The sequence below is a fragment of the Aspergillus vadensis genome (assembly GCF_003184925.1).
Source record: "Aspergillus vadensis CBS 113365 unplaced genomic scaffold BO88scaffold_29, whole genome shotgun sequence".
Classification (NCBI taxonomy): Eukaryota; Fungi; Ascomycota; class Eurotiomycetes; order Eurotiales; family Aspergillaceae; genus Aspergillus; species Aspergillus vadensis.
This window is the reverse complement of record NW_020292067.1, coordinates 402,793-419,669: the sequence shown is the minus strand read 5'-3', so window position 1 is coordinate 419,669 and position 16,877 is coordinate 402,793. Positions and strand designations below refer to the sequence as shown.

At 50.7% G+C, this 16,877-nt stretch overlaps 5 protein-coding genes across 5 annotated transcripts; 4 read left to right on the top strand and 1 right to left on the bottom strand.

Annotated features, from left to right (window-relative positions):
• The first annotated feature begins 162 nt into the window (after nucleotides 1-162).
• On the top strand, nucleotides 163-2,426 carry BO88DRAFT_408357 (signal recognition particle subunit SRP68). The gene is made up of 3 exons (XM_025707689.1): nucleotides 163-429; nucleotides 523-1,656; nucleotides 1,712-2,426. The coding sequence occupies exons 1-3, from the start codon at nucleotides 239-241 to the stop codon at nucleotides 2,217-2,219; spliced, it is 1,833 nt and encodes a 610-aa protein (XP_025558503.1). The 5' UTR covers nucleotides 163-238; the 3' UTR covers nucleotides 2,220-2,426.
• A 1,076-nt stretch (nucleotides 2,427-3,502) lies between these two features.
• Nucleotides 3,503-3,829, top strand: BO88DRAFT_419307 (uncharacterized protein; the record flags this gene model as incomplete). Its single annotated transcript, XM_025708385.1, has 1 exon — nucleotides 3,503-3,829. The coding sequence occupies one exon, from the start codon at nucleotides 3,503-3,505 to the stop codon at nucleotides 3,827-3,829; it is 327 nt and encodes a 108-aa protein (XP_025558502.1).
• A 347-nt stretch (nucleotides 3,830-4,176) lies between these two features.
• erg5 (C-22 sterol desaturase erg5) lies at nucleotides 4,177-6,529 on the top strand. The gene is made up of 4 exons (XM_025707688.1): nucleotides 4,177-4,422; nucleotides 4,495-4,645; nucleotides 4,730-5,978; nucleotides 6,030-6,529. The coding sequence occupies exons 1-4, from the start codon at nucleotides 4,263-4,265 to the stop codon at nucleotides 6,063-6,065; spliced, it is 1,596 nt and encodes a 531-aa protein (XP_025558501.1). The 5' UTR covers nucleotides 4,177-4,262; the 3' UTR covers nucleotides 6,066-6,529.
• Nucleotides 6,530-11,496: 4,967 nt separating this feature from the next.
• Nucleotides 11,497-12,717, top strand: BO88DRAFT_491358 (rhodanese-like domain-containing protein). Its single transcript, XM_025712850.1, has 3 exons — nucleotides 11,497-11,573; nucleotides 11,658-12,025; nucleotides 12,083-12,717. Exons 2-3 carry the CDS (start codon nucleotides 11,747-11,749, stop codon nucleotides 12,470-12,472), a joined length of 669 nt encoding a protein of 222 aa, XP_025558500.1. The 5' UTR covers nucleotides 11,497-11,573; nucleotides 11,658-11,746; the 3' UTR covers nucleotides 12,473-12,717.
• Nucleotides 12,617-16,788, bottom strand: BO88DRAFT_408353 (putative mitochondrial translation initiation factor IF-2). Its single transcript, XM_025707687.1, has 4 exons — nucleotides 16,582-16,788; nucleotides 15,942-16,465; nucleotides 13,372-15,863; nucleotides 12,617-13,318 (listed from the first exon to the last, which is right to left on the bottom strand). Exons 2-4 carry the CDS (start codon nucleotides 16,395-16,397, stop codon nucleotides 13,075-13,077), a joined length of 3,192 nt encoding a protein of 1,063 aa, XP_025558499.1. The 5' UTR covers nucleotides 16,398-16,465; nucleotides 16,582-16,788; the 3' UTR covers nucleotides 12,617-13,074.
• Nucleotides 16,789-16,877: the final 89 nt, after the last annotated feature.

The following is a 16,877-nucleotide window of genomic DNA, read 5'->3' as shown; positions in this document are numbered from 1 at the left end:
CAGAACCGACGGCTCCAAGCAAGAAAGCCAAGGGGTGTGGTTTGATGGCCGGGAGGTTGACGTGGGATAATTTTCGAGATGGCCGAGCAGCAAGCTTTCCCGATGCTGGAAAAGAGAATCCCGCGAAATCAGCCGGGGATTTGTTTGGCCGAGTCCTGACCACCTCAGCCCGCACTCATTCGGGTGGGAACACCACCATCGCCCCGAGCTCCCCCAGTTGTCGAATATTGCTGGCAAAATGGAGATCACCGATTTCATTTTCTCCCAGAGGGAGGAGAGTCTCCTGACGGGAAATTACAACGCTTATCGAGCACACACGACCCGCAAGTTGCACAGCGCCCGCCTGCGACTTGGACAGACAACCCCCAAACGCAGCAAGTACATTGCCAAACGACCTGTGACGGCGGAAGATGTGAACAGCAATGTGGAGTATGTCTCTAAAGTTGTCTTTGACATATTCCTACGAACAACGATATGGCTGGGTCCGCTATAAGAATTGTACTAACACTCCGAGTTCCTTAGATACGTCCACACTCTACTCATCAGCGCCGAACGGGCATGGGCGAACGCAATGCACATGAAGACCACTCACTCAGCAGACCCTTCGGCCAAGGGAATTAGCGGTACGACCAGGGGTCACATTATCTCGAAACTCCGGAAGGCAGTCACATATGCGAAGCAATTGGTGCTCGTTCTCGAGGATCAGGAAACTTCTGGCGCTACGGACACTGATGTCCTCGAAGCTCGTGCATACCTGGCATCCCTCTTGGGGGCATTCTTCTTGGAGAAGCGCAATTGGGAGCAGTGTCTTCAAAACTACTCTGTATCCAGAGTCGTCTATGCAGCTCTGGGTCAGCAAGTCAAGAAGGACGCCTTCCGAGACCTTCTTTCCGGCACTGTCGACCCCAGTATAAGATACGCAGCATATCAACTGAAGCTTCCGCGGTCAAAGCCCATTCCGTCTTTGGCTCTTAGCTATTTCCCATCGGACGCGACCATCAGGTCCGAGGTTGAGAAGTTGGACCCCAACTGTCTGATGGAGGATGCAGCGGGCACACGGAGGACCGCTGACGGGGAGGTGCAGCAACTCCCTGGAAGCATCACATGGAGATCGCATACAGTTGGTCTGGAAGATGCCGCAATCTCACAGGCTCTCGCGTCCGCAGCGGCAGCTGAGTCTCGTCTTAGTACGTGGCTTGCGGAAGACGAGGGTAATAATGCCTCTTCGAAGGACAAAGCCGCTGCTTACGATAATGTTATCATCGCCAGTCAAGATGCCGTCGATGCTACAAAGACTGCGATCGATGATCTCGCGGGAGAGGGAGTTGACCCGAGTGATAAGAGGATGCAGGCTCTGCAAATAACGCGGACTGCTGTTAACTATGATCTGGTTGGGTGGAGAATCGGACGTAACCGTGTTCTTTGCGGAGACAACGACGGCGTTGCTTTCGAATTTGTCCCTACCAAGCTACCCAAGGGTGCCAAGGCTTCTGATGATGCCACCGGTAAAAAGCTGGCACGGCTGCGTGAAAGAGTCGTCCTGTACGATTCTACCCTTCAAAGTATCGAATTCATTCTTGAGCTTCCCGGAGTTGCGGCGGATACGGCGTTTGTCCGGGAGCTAGATGCCAAGCGGCGGTATTTCCGTGCTCTAAGGTACAGCAGCGCAGCCCTCCAGTACCAATATAACATGCTAACTGGAGAGTTTTAGATGTCTGACCATCGGAAGATCGCACGGAATTCTGGGCAAGGCCACCAATGCACTCGCCCTGTTTGCGCAGGCGTTGGCTCTTGTCACGGAGACCGCACGGTCACCCCAATCCTTGACTGAAACGGAAGGGCCACCGAGGCTGGATATCTCCCGCAGCCAGGTCCAGACTCTGGAATCCACCTTGAAGGGCCTTGTTGCGCAATATCGCGGTTTGGTGACTCTGGAGAAGATGTCTGCTGAAGCACAGTCGCAATCCGTAACTCAGCGCCCCGCAATTGAACGTCTACACGATTACGCCGGTGATGCTCTGGATTTGACCAACATTGTTCCTTATCCCCCTCAAATGCAGCCGATTCCAGTGAAGCCTTTGTTCCTCGATGTGGCTTGGAACTACATCGACTACCCTCGCCAAGGCGCACCTACTGCAGACAGGGCTCAGGCTCAACCGGAACCCCAACCGGAAGAGAAGAAGGGTGGACGACGCGGCTGGTTCGGCTTTGGTCGGTAGCCTGCTGATTGTTCAGGCTGCGAAAGGGCATCTAACTCTCCACCGGCTTCATTGCCATGACATAGTGTGTAATGTGCTATTGCATGTCAGCACCCACCAGGTGTATCTAGCGTACATAGTAAATCTGATGATGATGATACTGCGACCAATGAATCGATTAGCAGAATAAGTCTTGACTTTATTTTCCAGATGACCTATCGATGTCTTATCCAAGTTTGTGCTGATTTCCATCTCAAAGACATACATAAGAGTGCATAGGTGTGCCTTTATCTCAGTACTTTTTTTCTGCCACCGCCCAATTGTTCCAGTTTTCTCAGTCAATTTCTCAGATCTGTATGTTCTTAAATCCGCTTAAATCCGCGATTTTTCCTGCGAGGTTCGCTAGGTTCTGCCGCTTAAAGCGGTCTATAAGGCGGTGGGATGCGAGGCGCAATCGCTAAGGCCCAATCAGTCTGTAGTAGGATAGATGTCTGAACTCTTAGAGACGAGATTTCCCATACAATACATTGAAACGGCTAAGAATCCGTCCTCGACACTGCACTGGTAGGCGGGATATCATCCGGACGTCTCCGACTACATCCACACATCATATTGTCAACTGTCAAAGATGCTCAGTTCCCCGTGGAAACCGCACGGGCCAATTCTCCGGATAAGCCGAGCCAACATCCACTCGGAAGTTTGACAGCCGGATCACCTTTCATGAGTCCAACAAATGGTACGATAGCAATTTGTATTGCTTGGCTACCAGTAAACTGCGTCGTCATTCAAATTCCATAGGCTGGTTAGTGGCCGGCTCCTCCGGGCATTCATTTCATTTTACCGAAGGTTTGGAGAGGTGACTGATGTGGCGTTAGTAATTCGTGGTTTGCAGATTATCTCGCGGTGCTTTATGCGGTCTAGATTATCAGAGTTTGTTGTGAGATTAATGGTACGGATACGATGATGTAGCTTGTCTTTGTCTAGTATGGTATTGCTTGCTCCCTGGTGCTATGGTAATTTGGTATTTTATTGGACTTTTGGGAAGATAGAAATGTATTCGGTGGTGGTGAATCACCACTAGTAGTACTGGATATATATTCGAAGCAAGCATGGTGATATGAAATTTTAATCCACAGGCACGTGCCTCATATACTATGGCCATGAAACTGTGGAGATGACTACATCACAGCCAGGACCACATGTTAATAAATTGTCGTATTATTTTCACACTTATCTAAAAAGATGATGGAACATCGAACACACGACATCCCCAGGGTTCGTAATACAATTGCCATCCAGTTAATATGGGTTTGGACCGTTCTGACTATCGAGCGGGAATGGCACCCGCCTCTCCTTTACAAGATCGGTACCTGGTGCTAGTGATTCGAGCTAACCATAACCTGCCTAGCGACTGCTCAAAGGAGCAAGCGCCGTCTGACAATTGGCTGCAGCGCATGTGGGATGTTGCCAAACGAGCCATTCTCGTCAGAATCGGGACACGGATGTACAGCGTGGAAATACGCGCGGATACGAGCGATCATCCAGGGGCAGTTGGACTGTCTCCTCCACATCAGCCATCCTCCCGTGCAGATTTGATTCCTTCATCTTACTCCGTACAAGGGTTTGCTTAAGATTCCCACGTAAGCCCACAAATTCCAGGGTGTCGGTCACGAAAAAATATTATCATTTGACCAGCTATTCCTAAATCCTAGTAATATACTAGATTTTTACGATTGACTATATTATACTCTTGTTTACTTCAAACTCTGTTCTGCTCTGTGAAAAACAAAGACTTTAATCATAATATTCTGCCGATCCTGCACATCGGGGGCTTCCTGCGTCGCCGTACTGTCAGCGTCCGGCGTTCCGGCCAATCCAGAGCGAGTTTGTCTGCCCTCGCCAATAATTCTGCCCCGAAATTAGAGTTGCGTCTCCCCTGGATTCGCTTTCCTCTTCTTTTCCTTCCGCCGTCGCCGCTCTCCTCCTCCTCCTCCTCCTCCCTCTCCTTCCCTACCCCGTTGGAGACCGTTATACCGTCTCAATTGATCAATCAGATCATCCGACATGGCCTCTGTCAACGGGAGCTTCGTCTCCCCCTCGGCTGATGCCGTCGTCTCCCCCAGGCTCTTTGAGCCCACCGGTCTGGTCGCCTCCGTCCTCGAGGGCTTCACTGTTTGGAAGGCCTTGTTGACTCTGTTTGTTGCCGCTGTCATCTACGACCAATGTACGTCTTACCTCTAAGCCAAATCCTGAGATTTGGGGGAAAATCACGTCTCAATTCTAACCGTTTTTATAGTCCGTTATCTCTGGCTCAAGGGCTCCATTGTCGGCCCAGCATGGAAGTTGCCTTTCATGGGACCTTTCCTTCAGTCGGTGAACCCCAAGTTCCACGAATACAAGGCCAAATGGGACAGCGGTGAACTGAGCTGTGTATCCGTCTTCCACAAGTAAGTAACCCTTTGCGACATGTTCCGGGTGTGTCGCGAGGCGCATGGCTGGAAGAGGCCAGATTCTAATTTATCTGCTTATAGGTTCGTTGTTATCGCATCCACTCGCGACATGTCGCGCAAGATCTTCAACTCGCCCACCTACGTCAAGCCTTGTGTTGTGGACGTTGCACATAAGCTTCTTGGTGCCGACAATTGGGTCTTCTTGGACGGCAAAGACCACGTTGAATTCCGTAAGGGTCTCAACGGTCTTTTCACTCGCCAGGCTCTTTCCTTCTACCTCCCTCGCATGGAAGAGGTCTACAACGAGTACTACGCCCGTTTCTTGCGCATCTCGAAGGAGAACAACTTCAAGCCTACTCCTTGGATGCCCGAATTCCGTGAGCTCATGTGCGCCGTGTCCTGCCGTACTTTCGTCGGTCACTACATCACCGAAGAAGCTATCCAGAAGATCGCCGATGACTACTACATGATCACTGCTGCCTTGGAGCTGGTCAACTTCCCCTTCATCCTGCCTTACACCAAGGCTTGGTACGGCAAGAAGGCTGCCGACATGGTTCTGGCCGAGTTCTCCAACTGTGCTGCCAAGAGTAAGGCTCGCATGGCTGCTGGTGGAGAAATCTCCTGTATCATGGACGCGTGGGTCAAGGCTCAGCAGGACTCCGCCAAGTACCGTGAGAAGATCGCTCAGGGTATTCAAGTCGACGCCAGTGATAAGCCCGCCCAGGTCCTGCGTGACTTCACCGATTATGAAATCGCCCAGACCGTCTTCACCTTCCTGTTCGCCTCCCAGGATGCCACTAGTGCTGCCTCTACCTGGTTGTTCCAGCTTATGGCCGACCGCCCCGATGTTCTTGACAAGGTCCGTGAGGAGAACTTGGCCGTTCGCAACGGTGACATCAAGGCCCCTCTGACCATGGAGCTGCTTGACCAGCTGCCCTACACTCGTGCTGTCGTCAAGGAGACTCTGCGTTACCGCCCTCCCGTTATCATGGTTCCCTACTTGGTCAAGAAGGACTTCCCCATTAGCGAGAACGTCACCGTGAGCAAGGGCTCCATGATCATTCCCTCGGTGTGGCCCGCCTGCCACGATGAGGAGGCTTACCCCAACGCCGACTCTTTCGACCCTGACCGCTGGATCACTGGTACCGCCGAGCAGCAGACCAAGAACTGGCTCGTTTTCGGTACCGGCCCCCACTACTGCCTTGGTCAGACCTACGCCCAGCTGAACCTGATGGCCATGATTGGCAAGGCTAGTATGGAGATGGACTGGGAACACACTCCCACTCCCGAGTCGGAAGACATCAAGGTCTTTGCCACGATCTTCCCTCAGGTATGTTACCTTGCGCTCTACCGAATCGATTTAAAAGCTAACAAAGCCCAGGATGATTGCCTGCTTGCATTCCGTCCCCGCCCATGAGCGTTTCTGCCGTCTTCGCTAAAGCACTAAAGACGTCAGGCGCTGCAACGTCAGTTATGCCGGATTCTCCTGCCTTGCTGAAAAAAAGCAAGCGCCTGCTTCGTGACTACGGGCACCCTCTTCTGTCCTGGTGATAGAATGGCTGCAGGCATTTTTTCTTTTGCCTTTCTGAACTGTAACTACTTGTAGTATTGTTTTTCCTTTTTCCAATCCTTTCTGAACATTTTGGATGGGAGTTGCGGACGGTCGACCTTTGAGGTACGGCCACTGGCCTCTGTCTGTTGGAGGCACCAACGCCGCGGACAGGGTGTCTGGAGTAACATGATATCGAAACGATCCATCTGCGGTCGTCCGCTCCCGCGATGAGCGACGCATTGAAGGACATGTCATTTTTAGACCACGCTACCTAGAATTAATAATAATAATGTGACATCTGAGCTGCTAGCCAAGGAATAGAATACCATCACTAGCCTATGTGAAAGATGTAGTTGAATAGGTTTATTCCCACCAGTCCTTCAATAAGCTTAGCTTGTCTGGATTCACATCTAGCCCTTGTCACCACTGCGCCAAGCCTTCACTAGTCTACAGCCATCATGGTATATAAAGCCCATCTCTCCTCTCCCACCCACAAGACTTTCTCTACTCCAACAGCCCAATTCTGGTACAACATCTATATATACACTGCCTAACTATGCAAGACAATGCAGCATCTCTAGGCATATATCTACCTAACTTAGCTATATTCACCAAAATTTCACTGGCGATAGCAGTCTCTCCATTCAAACCCTACATCAGACAAAGATGCTTTCTCACTAACTACCACTGCCTACAAAACACCGACTTCCACCAACAAACCTATATACAACATGCAATATACAAAAAAGCAAATCCACCGGCATGCTACCGCTGCCGTCTGCCCTCTAATACCACACCCACTATTAGAAGAACACATAGAAGGCATGTTGGCACCCCCCATAGTGGCCACTATGCTTGCGCCCATCTACCGAATAAATCTACACATCGTTCGTCCAATCAACCAACACAACCCTGCAAGAAACGCCGGTTATCTGAACGGGTGCATCTCTACCAGCTAGTATTAGCTACTGGGCTAGGTGGAAGTAGAAGGGAAGCACATGTTGTTACTTTTTAAAGCCCATACTGTTCAGAAATGGCTGGGATGGAACAAAAGCATGGACAAGAAATCTTTCTGAAGCTTGTTGGGTGGCAGTCGATAACACCACAGGTTGATGGCATTACATATTGGGATATAGCATATGACACCGCCGATGGAGATTCGGACATGCATACCTGTGCATCGATTTCAAGAATCGCTGCGATAATAAAAGCATCAGGAATCAACGTTGATGCTAATGTCGTCAGTGAACATGGTATTCTCGGTTATAGCAGTGATGTAGGTAATAGCTGCAAGCATTGCCAAGGAGTATATTCGAATCACTCAAAGTAGAGTGATTCTTCTGTCGTCCTCATTGTTGGAGGCACTGGGAGAACAAGCTTTCCAGAGAGGTTGGGATGGAGGCAGGTCCATGATTTCAACCCAATAATGTTATTCCTTGACATCACTCCTGAGTTTCTGGACATTGACTTGAAAATATGCTGCCTACTAGTAAAATGGGAAACTATGGTCTTGATTCTACATACGAGCAAGCCATCGCAATCATTGAGGGATCAGCCGAGTTTACGAAATATTTGAAACTCATGCGAGCTAAAATACCATCAGATACTATCACTGAACGTTGGGCCGGGTCATTTATGCCAGTGTTCTGTCTTTGTTCCCTTTCTTTCATTCAAATGCGGTATATCGATGATCATTCGGGTACGAAGCGATACTTTCGATAGACTTGTCAATCCTCGCCAAACTCGCTAAGAATTCTTCACCAAACTAGCAAGTCTTACCTACCGCCCGGAGGCCAAAACTAGTGTCGTTAAACCGCACAACGGCATACAGCAAATGCCTGTGGACAGACTTCCAGATCTGGTAAACGAAGAATGTTATAGGACGCAGAGGGTCGGGGGTTCGAAATTCATGTTTGGGCCTGGGCGGCTCCTTGAATGGCCAGGCTTCGCGGGGGAAGTGAAGCAACGAGTCAAGCCCTATATACTACCTATATATCTGCTCCTGCTAGGTAGGCTACTGCGTGGAGGAACCCATTGGGTATAAGGTACACTAAAGTCATATACTACCTCGATAATATCTCCTTTTTGGAAAGTATACTATCGCGGATAGTTTTACTACATACCGATACCAAGGTAGAGTATAGTTATTGATAGTCTCGGAGACTCTTCTCTCTTTCTCAATATCTACAAGTACACATCAACTCTGAATATCTTGCGTCTCTTTATGCAGTTGGCCTTCCTGTCATACAGTTCATCAGACCATGATCGATGCAGAGACCACTACAGAAGCTCAACCATCACTCACCGGGGCGGATACTGGGCGGTGATTTTGACATTGCATACAAAAGGCGAATGCTTGCACTCTTGCAACATAAGAAACGGGCACGATCTCTGCATCCAGATGCAAAAATGGCGCGGATTGTAGAATATCAAAATCCCCGTCATACAACTGGCGGCCGATGCAGGCGGGCAAGAAGCCTAGGCCCATTGAGCGTGGTGGTCGCTGGAGATTTTGAATATTCATCTTCCACCACCACTACCATCACCATGTCCACCACGTCTACCATCACCACCATGACCAGTGGTCCACATCCACCACATCCACGCAACATAGTCGTCTAAACACGCGAGAACATCTGACTGATGATGACGCGAGGATTGGACCTGAAAATGATTTTCCATGGTATTATAAATTGCCATTGAGAACACTCTTTTCGGTGTTCATGAAGTGCCTTTGGATGTCCTGGAGAGCCCTGAGAGACACTATCAACCATTAATACATATATATTTTTCTCGATAACAATATGTTTAACCCAAAAGCAGATGAAGCCAAAAATCACCTGAACGGGCGCTGCGAGATTGGTGGTGAAGTCGGGAATCTGATCAGCCGACTATAAATACGAGATGCGCGCCTTGACTGGGCAAAGTATGATCTGTGTGACCGATAGTTTCTAGAAAGAAAGAAGATTAGCACGCTTTTTCATTATGAACACTTTACCCTTTGGGCTTATACTTTCACATTCTAGTCTAACATTGCTAAAATCTTCTCATCTGCCATTATGGCGTTCGGAATAGCAGGCCGGATTGAAACCTGGTAATTGAGATCCTCGATATTAAGGGTAACCAGAGGCCACAGCACTCCGATCAAACAGTACAGGGATTCCCAACTAGGATGCCAACTATTTCTAGAGCACTCCATAACCTACCATTCCAAATCATGTTATGCTATCCATGATAGGATAGACAAAGCATCGCAGATAGACCATGGTGGGAACCTATGGTCAGCTACATAGTTGCTACATATGTAACTGCTATAATTCTGGGTCTTATGGTCTGGTGGTGGTTACCTAACCGGAATTGGTGGGTACAAACTGATGATATGATACTCGACCTGTGCGTGTTAAGGATTACTAGCTATTACTGCGAGCCTCCACAGATGTCGGATTCAGAGGTCTCTTCCCAGATACTGTGCATATAGCGGCGCAAATATCTCCCCTGGACATCCTCATTGCGTCTCAAGAGCCACTTCAAAAGACAGTCAAAGCAAGCACCTGTAAGTAACAGGGCAATGTCCAGTTCGTTTGGGTTGACAACATAAAGCTATCGGGGCTGGCGTGAAGACCTGATGGGATTGGCCCGATGGAATGGGGGACACACTGTGTTTCATCATTCCTTCTATCTGCTTCTGAAAGGACCTACAAGGCATCAAGCTGCTCCGTACAGGGGGAGCAATGGGTACCATGTACAAGGCGATATGCTGCACGAAGGGACTACCATCTCACATTATCATAATGGTGTGCTCGTGTCATTTCCCCCCACAGCAGCTGGAGGTGATCACTAGCCCATAGACCTCAAATACAGAGGGGGGATATGTGCAAACCGGATACCAGAAGGACCAATCGTGTGGATTTACTACAACGAGGTCAGTGGTTCCCGTCATACAGAGATTTGGTCGTATCACATACCCAAGGGTTCGACTGTGTGGGTACAGCACCATGGCGCTTGTTGATATCCCGTTTATTGCAGATATAATTCATGGGGAAAAGATGTTGCTCGTTTCAGCAGAGAATGGTTGATAGAGCACAAGAATCCATTGGTCCCGAAAGTTTTCACATACAGAACAGCATTGGTAGCAGATGGAGACAAGTATGGGAAACTTGCTCTAGTCTCAAATACCAACTCACGTCGCCGCATATTTTGACATAAAATGCCGGCTAGCGAATAGTATGGCCTCCTACTACCTGGCAGCGACTGGTAGTAACCGCTTGATTCCTGGAATGTCTCAGAGCTAGTAGTATGGTCGAGAACACTGGAGCGGGCCCATGATCCTGTCTATTAAGCATTAAAAATGAACCAGACCACCAACTGAAGAAAGCTGGAGATTGAACTAATGGGTCCCAAGGATAAGTAGGCGCCGGAACACTCCGAAGATGACGAGGCAGCAGACAGTCAGCCCGAGGATGAGATTGCGTGATTAACTAAGGACATCAATAATGGCATTCTCGATGATGATCCTTACAGATCTCTCGGTGGCTAAAGATCTCTGGGCCTCATCGAAGGCACTAGTACTGGTACCATATGTCGAATCAAGGTTTTGAGATTCCGGCCACTGTGTCTCCCACCAAAGATAACCTCATGGAAGTCACACCTGCTAATATTCATCGCTTGCGGGAACAGCAAAAGTGGCTAGATAACGAGGAGTTCCAAGTGAACTGTGCTGACAAACAGCTCGCGGAAATAGGTATTAGGAACAGCAAGAATCCCCGTAGCCCTAAATAGTGAAGAAGTCTCCACAAAGCCTACTCTGATTGTGGTACAACCATAGAGGTTATTTGAAGCAGTGGTCATCAGAGCTTCGAAAACCGAGTAACAAACTGGACATGTGCCGTCTACAAAAGAAAGTATTGGCGGGTTGTATCAGTCGCTCACGTACATGAGCCTATATTCACACGTTGAGCCTGAAAAACACCCCCCGGCTGAACGACATGCGGCATGGCACGGCGTTGAAGTTCTGGCAAACCGTTTGTATAAACCGAGCGGCCGAGATAATGGTCTGGGGCTTAGTGATGGGTACTATGATTGCTGATGTTGCCAGTGTGAGAAAAATATGTATTGCACATGAACACCTTTTCAGGATATTGCAAGAAATTTTCGAATAGATTGTTTAGATCTTCATATATATCTAAAACATGTAGTATAAATACATCTCTAGATAAACTATAAATGGAAGGCGGTCAACACCGCAACTGACATCACCCGAAGCCGGACTTCCATCCGTCGGATATCGGCTGTCACTCTAGCATTATCAGCTCGACAACTTTCTCGACTTGCCTATATCTCTAACCCAGACATATCAAGTCATCTTTCTCAGGGGTAAGTACTTCCCCACACACAATCTTCTAATTGTATCATACAGCCGATATCACCCAATATCAAACCACCCACTAACTTCCGCAGAACACCCCCAACTATCTTCCCCATCCGCAACCGCATCAGCAACACCAACAACCTCATCTCCAACCCAGAGCTCAAAGCCAACAACAACAATGGCCTCTCTCCTCCCCCTCCGCCGGGCACCCACGTCCCTCCTCACCTCCACCTCCAAGCCATCCACCCACCTCGCCCGCTCCCTCACCAGCACCTCCACCCGGACCTTCACAACCAGATCCTCCACCCTCCTCCCCAACACCATCACCAAAAGGACCACTGCCATCAACCCCATCCCTCGCCCTCACCACCACCCCCTGATCTCCTCCCCATCCATCCGCCAGAAAAGCACCAAAGACAACGACCCCCCCACCTTTCGCCAATGGGGCTTCGAAGACGTACGTCCCTACCACCACAACCCCCACCCATCCACCCAAACTAACAAAAAGAAACAGATCACCGCCTCCCTCCCCAGCAACACCCCCAACAGCCCGACCCAAAAACCCATTATTCTAATCGACGTGCGCGAGCCCGCCGAGCTCTCTTCCACGGGCATCATCCCCTCGGCCGTGAGCGTGCCGCTAGCATCCCAGCCTGACGCGTTGTTCCTGACTCCAGAGGAATTCGAGACGAGGTTTGGGTTCCCCAAGCCTGGTGTGAAGGGGGAGGAAGAGGACGCGGAGATCGTGTTTTATTGTAAGGCTGGGGTGAGGGCGCGCGCGGCGGCGCAGTTGGCGGAGCAGGCGGGGTATGAGGCGGGTCGGCTGGGGGTTTATGATGGGAGTTGGTTGGATTGGGCGAAGAGGGGGGGTAGGGTTGAGAGGTGGGAGGGGAATGATAATTAATTGATTCTTAGGTAAGTGGTGGTGGTTGTGGTGGCGATGGTGGTGGATGAGGGTGATGGTTGTATATATTACTGTGTATCATGTGAAGTTGGATGAACTACTGTAGGTGTGGTGATGTACTAGTATCAGTACTTATGTTCTGGGGAAAAGTCGAACAAACAATCAATTCAACTAGAGATCCATGATTATCATTAACAGAAAAACAAAAACCTAGGTATCGACCACGCTTTACTTTTCCAACCACCTCTTCTCTTCTCCCCTCTCTCTTCACACCCCCTCTTTCATGTCATGTACAGGCATCTTGCTTTTGATTGAAAGTCGTAGTCATTTCTCATGCAATGCTCTTTTACTTTTCTTCGTCAAATCCAAGAATGCACCTATCATTTCCTTTCATTCTCCTCGCAGAAAGCAGCACATGTCTCATCACGGCAATGGAACTTGAAACCGCTGTACAATACCACGTTAATGGCATGCTGGAGCCCGTTACCAAACGCCATAACTCCGCCACGCTGTACTCAAGTGAGTGCCCAGGGTCTGTGATCGATGGGCCATGCGTAGGGTTGGGTTTGGCATCCGGGCTACAGAAGGGACGGGTATGGCGATCATGGGATGTCAAAGACAGGCTTGAGCTTCTTGACGAGACCCCACTCCTCCATGGAGACGTCGGAGCGGTAGAACTCCTTGAGGGTGTCGATACTGGCACGGGAGATGTGCGAGTACAGAGTGTCCTTGTCTTCGAGCTGACGACCGTACATGGGCTGGTTGGTTCCCTCGATCTTGACGGCCACGGAGGGTTGACCCCGCTTGCAGACCTGGATGGGCTTGTGATCACGCTCGATCGAGACACTGTATGCGTAATTAGTAATTGTAAGGTAGGGATAACAGTGACAAAAACTTACACTCTACCAAGGTCGATAATTTCCTTAGCGCCAGTCTCAGGGTTAGCCTTGACAGCCGCAATAGGAGTGTGCAGACGCAGACTTCCTTCCGCGACATCAACACCAATGACGATGGGATCCTTCTTGTTGAAAACAGCCACAGTCTTGAGCACGCAGGGGAAGACAGCAAGCATCTTGCTCTCCTCCTTGCGGCGCTCCGTCAGCTCAGCCATGTGCTTGGTGAAGTCGTCGAACAGGTGGTAGATGATGTCGGCAGTGAAGATCTTGACGCCAACTTCATCAGCATAGGCAGCTGCTTCCTTGTCCACCTTGACATCGAAACACAGCATAACGGCGTACTCCTTAGCCTTCTCCAACATGGTACCGGCCATCATGACATCACGCTTGTACACAGGACCGATAGAAATGTTGGCGACGGGAATCTTGGAGACACGGAGGAACTCGAGCAGAGCTTCCAGAGATCCAAGAGTGGAGGCCTGCACGCTGACACCACGCTGGTCCCTGGAGACCTTGCTGAGCAGGTTCTCCAGATCGGACATGACCTCCTCCTCAATGTCCTCCTCGTCGTCATCCGGTCCGACAACCATCAAACGAGAACCGGCAATGGCCTGTTCAAGGTCGTTTGCAGCAATCTTAACACCAAGGGCAGCCTTGACCTCCTTGTTGTGCACGTACTGCGACTTGAGACGCAGTTCCTTGAGAGGAGCCGGCGTCAGCAACGCTCGAATATTCGTTGATATAGGACCGTTTAGACCACACAACACGATTCGATCACCCTCGCGGAGGATACCGTTCGACAGGACAACGTCAATGGTAGTACCGAGACCCTCAATGACCTTGACTTCAAGAACAGTACACTCAACCTCGGACAGGTACATCAGAGAGTTGGTCATACGCTCCTGGGTCAGAGTGGTCAACAGCTTGAGCATGTCAGGGATACCTTCACCGGTGTGGGCGGAGGTGGGCACGAGGGAGACGTTGCGGGCCATGGACTTGTTCTCGTAGAACAGCTCCGAGTTGAAACCCTGCTCAGCGAACAAGACCTTAGTGCGCTCCAAACGGGTGCGGAACTCGTTCTGAACGCCCTTGTTCTGCAAGGCCAAACTCTCCTGGAAGCCGTTGTTGTCGATCTTCTTCCAGCCGTACAGACGATCGATCTTGTTCAGAGCGACGATGAAAGGAGTACGGCGATCACGGAGCAACCTCATGGACTCAAGAGTCTGGGGCTCAAGACCGTGCATGATATCGACAACCAGGATGGCAATGTTACAAAGGGAGGAACCTCTCGAACGCAAGTTGGAGAAGGACTCGTGACCAGGAGTATCGATGATGAGCAGACCAGGGATCTTGAAGTCAAACTGGCCATCCTTGTTCACCACGGCAGTCTTCTGACGCAGAGCATCAACAGGGAAGTAAGTAGCACCGATCTGCTGCGTAATACCACCAGCTTCACCTTCCTGGACGTTTGTCTGACGAATCTTATCCAGCAACTTGGTTTTACCGGTATCGACGTGACCCAGAATACAGCAAATAGGAGAACGGAGGTTGTCCTTGGAGCGCGCGGCCATAGCCTCCTCGTGCTGCTTCTTTCTCCGCTCGGCGGCTTCGGCCTTGCGCTGAGCAATAGCCTTCTGTGCCGCGGACTGCTCCTCGTCCTCAGAGTCCTCGTCAGAGGACTCATCGGAATCATCCTCACTTTCATCTTCCTCAGCCTGCTTGCCGGCAGGCTTCTCATCAGCCTTGCCATTGGCGGCGGGCTTCTCCTCTTCCTCGTCGCTAGGAGCATCCCAGCTGTCCTTCACTTCCTCGGCATCGGCAGCCTTCTCCCAGTCGTCGAGTTCGCTCTCCTCTCCGCCAGCGGCGGCGGCGGCAGCAGCAGCCTCGGCCTCAGCCTTGGCCTTCTTCTCTTCTTCCTCCTTTCTTCTACGCTCCTCTTCAGCTTCACGCTGGGCCTTGGCGCGGGCAGCGGCAGCTTCCAGGTCATCCTCCTGCTTCTTGGGTCCACGCTTCTTCCGGTTCTCGTAAACAGGGCGCTTCTTCTCGGCCTGACCCTCTTCCAGACCAGCAACCTTACCAATACCAGCTGCAAGCATCTGCTGCATGCGCCGCTCATTGCGCTCCTTGGCTTCCCTCTGGGCCTTGGTGAGCAGCTTACCCTCCTTACGAAGCTGCTCCTTCTTCTCCTTCTCCTTCTCCTTCTTCTTTTGGCGGGCCTCTTCCCGCTTCTTCTCCTCTTCCTCTTCAATACGGAGTCTCTCCTCCTCAGCGGCTTGCGCCTCGGCTAACAGGCGCTCCTCCTCTTCACGCTGCTTGCGGAGAGCCTCCTGTTGCTTCTGAATAGCCAGCAGGTGTGCAGGGATCTTCTTCTTCTTGCCACCGGTTTCCGGAACGGGGGCAGCAGCGGGGGCGGGGGCAGCCTCTTCCTTCTTCTCAGGCTCGGCCTTAGCGGGCTGAGCCTTCTCAGCGGGGGCGGTGGTCTTCTTCTTGGCAGCCTAGGAAAATGAAATAGACGTATTAGTTCGACACAATCACGGAATCATGAAAGGACCGCAAAAGCGCAAGAAACATACCTGCTCCCTCTTACGCTGCTTCTCACGCTCCTTCTTCTCACGCTCCTTCTCCTTCTTAGACTTCACACGGAAGCCACCCTCCTCCTCCTCGGCGGGCTTGGGCTCAGGCGCAGCAGCAGCCTTCTTAGGCTTAGCCTTTCCGGCGAACACATCGTCGTCATCGAAGGTACCCTCCTCAGGCTGCTTGCTAGCGAAATCGGCATCGCCGTTGGCCTCCTGAGTGGCATCCTCACCCTCAACGAAGTCGTTGGCCGGCTTTCCCTTCTTCGCCTTCTTGTTCTTGTTCTTCCTCAAAGCGGCGAGCAAACCACCACCGCCCATACCAGCATCCTCGTCGGCAGCACCTTCTTCAGCAGCGGGAGCTTCGGCCTCGCCACCGGGGGCAGGGACGGACTCTCCGAGCTCAGCTTCCCAGTCCTCCTCTTGCCTCTTGTTTCCCTTCTTCTTGGGCGCCATATTGATAGGTGGAGGATTCGGTCGACCTCGCTTTTATTCCTTTGACTGGATATGTAGATGGAATTACCCTATATAGAAAGAGTTGAACCGTTAGTCAAGCGAATATAAAACGGTATTATGTGACCGAGCGACGTCGGCAGGCAATGAGGATGAATGGTGGTTGATGGTGGTAGTGCGCACTAACAATGAGGTATCAGCTTTCTCCGGCCCGCGCGATCTGCGGAAGGCAAAGAGTGGCGAGAGATAAGCCCGAAAAGAAAAAAATCCTTCCAAAGGGATCGTGAAGAATGGAAAGAAAAAGAAAGAGCGAAAAACAAGCAACCGTTTTCCCCCCTGGTGGTCGATAAAGATCCAAAGGTTGGAGACTCGATGAGGCGGGAAGGACGAGTTGCCTTTGGGGTAATAAGAATTTTGGGCCGGGCGTTTGGTGGGGACAATCGCCGGATTATTATGCGAGAGGCCGCCGGTGGCCCGCACTCT

Bases quoted from the DNA above. Each gene is read 5' to 3' on its own strand.
- BO88DRAFT_408353 (XM_025707687.1), bottom strand. From the start codon at position 16,397: ATGGCGCCCAAGAAGAAGGGAAACAAGAGGCAAGAGGAGGACTGGGAA. The intron at 15,864-15,941 runs GTATGTTTCTTG...TCATTTTCCTAG, and splicing joins AGCAGCGTAAGAGGGAGCAG to GCTGCCAAGAAGAAGACCAC. The intron at 13,319-13,371 runs GTAAGTTTTTGT...TTACGCATACAG, and splicing joins ATTATCGACCTTGGTAGAGT to TGTCTCGATCGAGCGTGATC.
- BO88DRAFT_408357 (XM_025707689.1), top strand. From the start codon at position 239: ATGGAGATCACCGATTTCATTTTCTCCCAGAGGGAGGAGAGTCTCCTG. The intron at 430-522 runs GTATGTCTCTAA...CGAGTTCCTTAG, and splicing joins GATGTGAACAGCAATGTGGA to ATACGTCCACACTCTACTCA. The intron at 1,657-1,711 runs GTACAGCAGCGC...GGAGAGTTTTAG, and splicing joins CGGTATTTCCGTGCTCTAAG to ATGTCTGACCATCGGAAGAT.
- BO88DRAFT_491358 (XM_025712850.1), top strand. From the start codon at position 11,747: ATGGCCTCTCTCCTCCCCCTCCGCCGGGCACCCACGTCCCTCCTCACC. The intron at 12,026-12,082 runs GTACGTCCCTAC...AAAAAGAAACAG, and splicing joins GCCAATGGGGCTTCGAAGAC to ATCACCGCCTCCCTCCCCAG.
- erg5 (XM_025707688.1), top strand. From the start codon at position 4,263: ATGGCCTCTGTCAACGGGAGCTTCGTCTCCCCCTCGGCTGATGCCGTC. The intron at 4,423-4,494 runs GTACGTCTTACC...CCGTTTTTATAG, and splicing joins CGCTGTCATCTACGACCAAT to TCCGTTATCTCTGGCTCAAG. The intron at 4,646-4,729 runs GTAAGTAACCCT...ATCTGCTTATAG, and splicing joins TGTGTATCCGTCTTCCACAA to GTTCGTTGTTATCGCATCCA.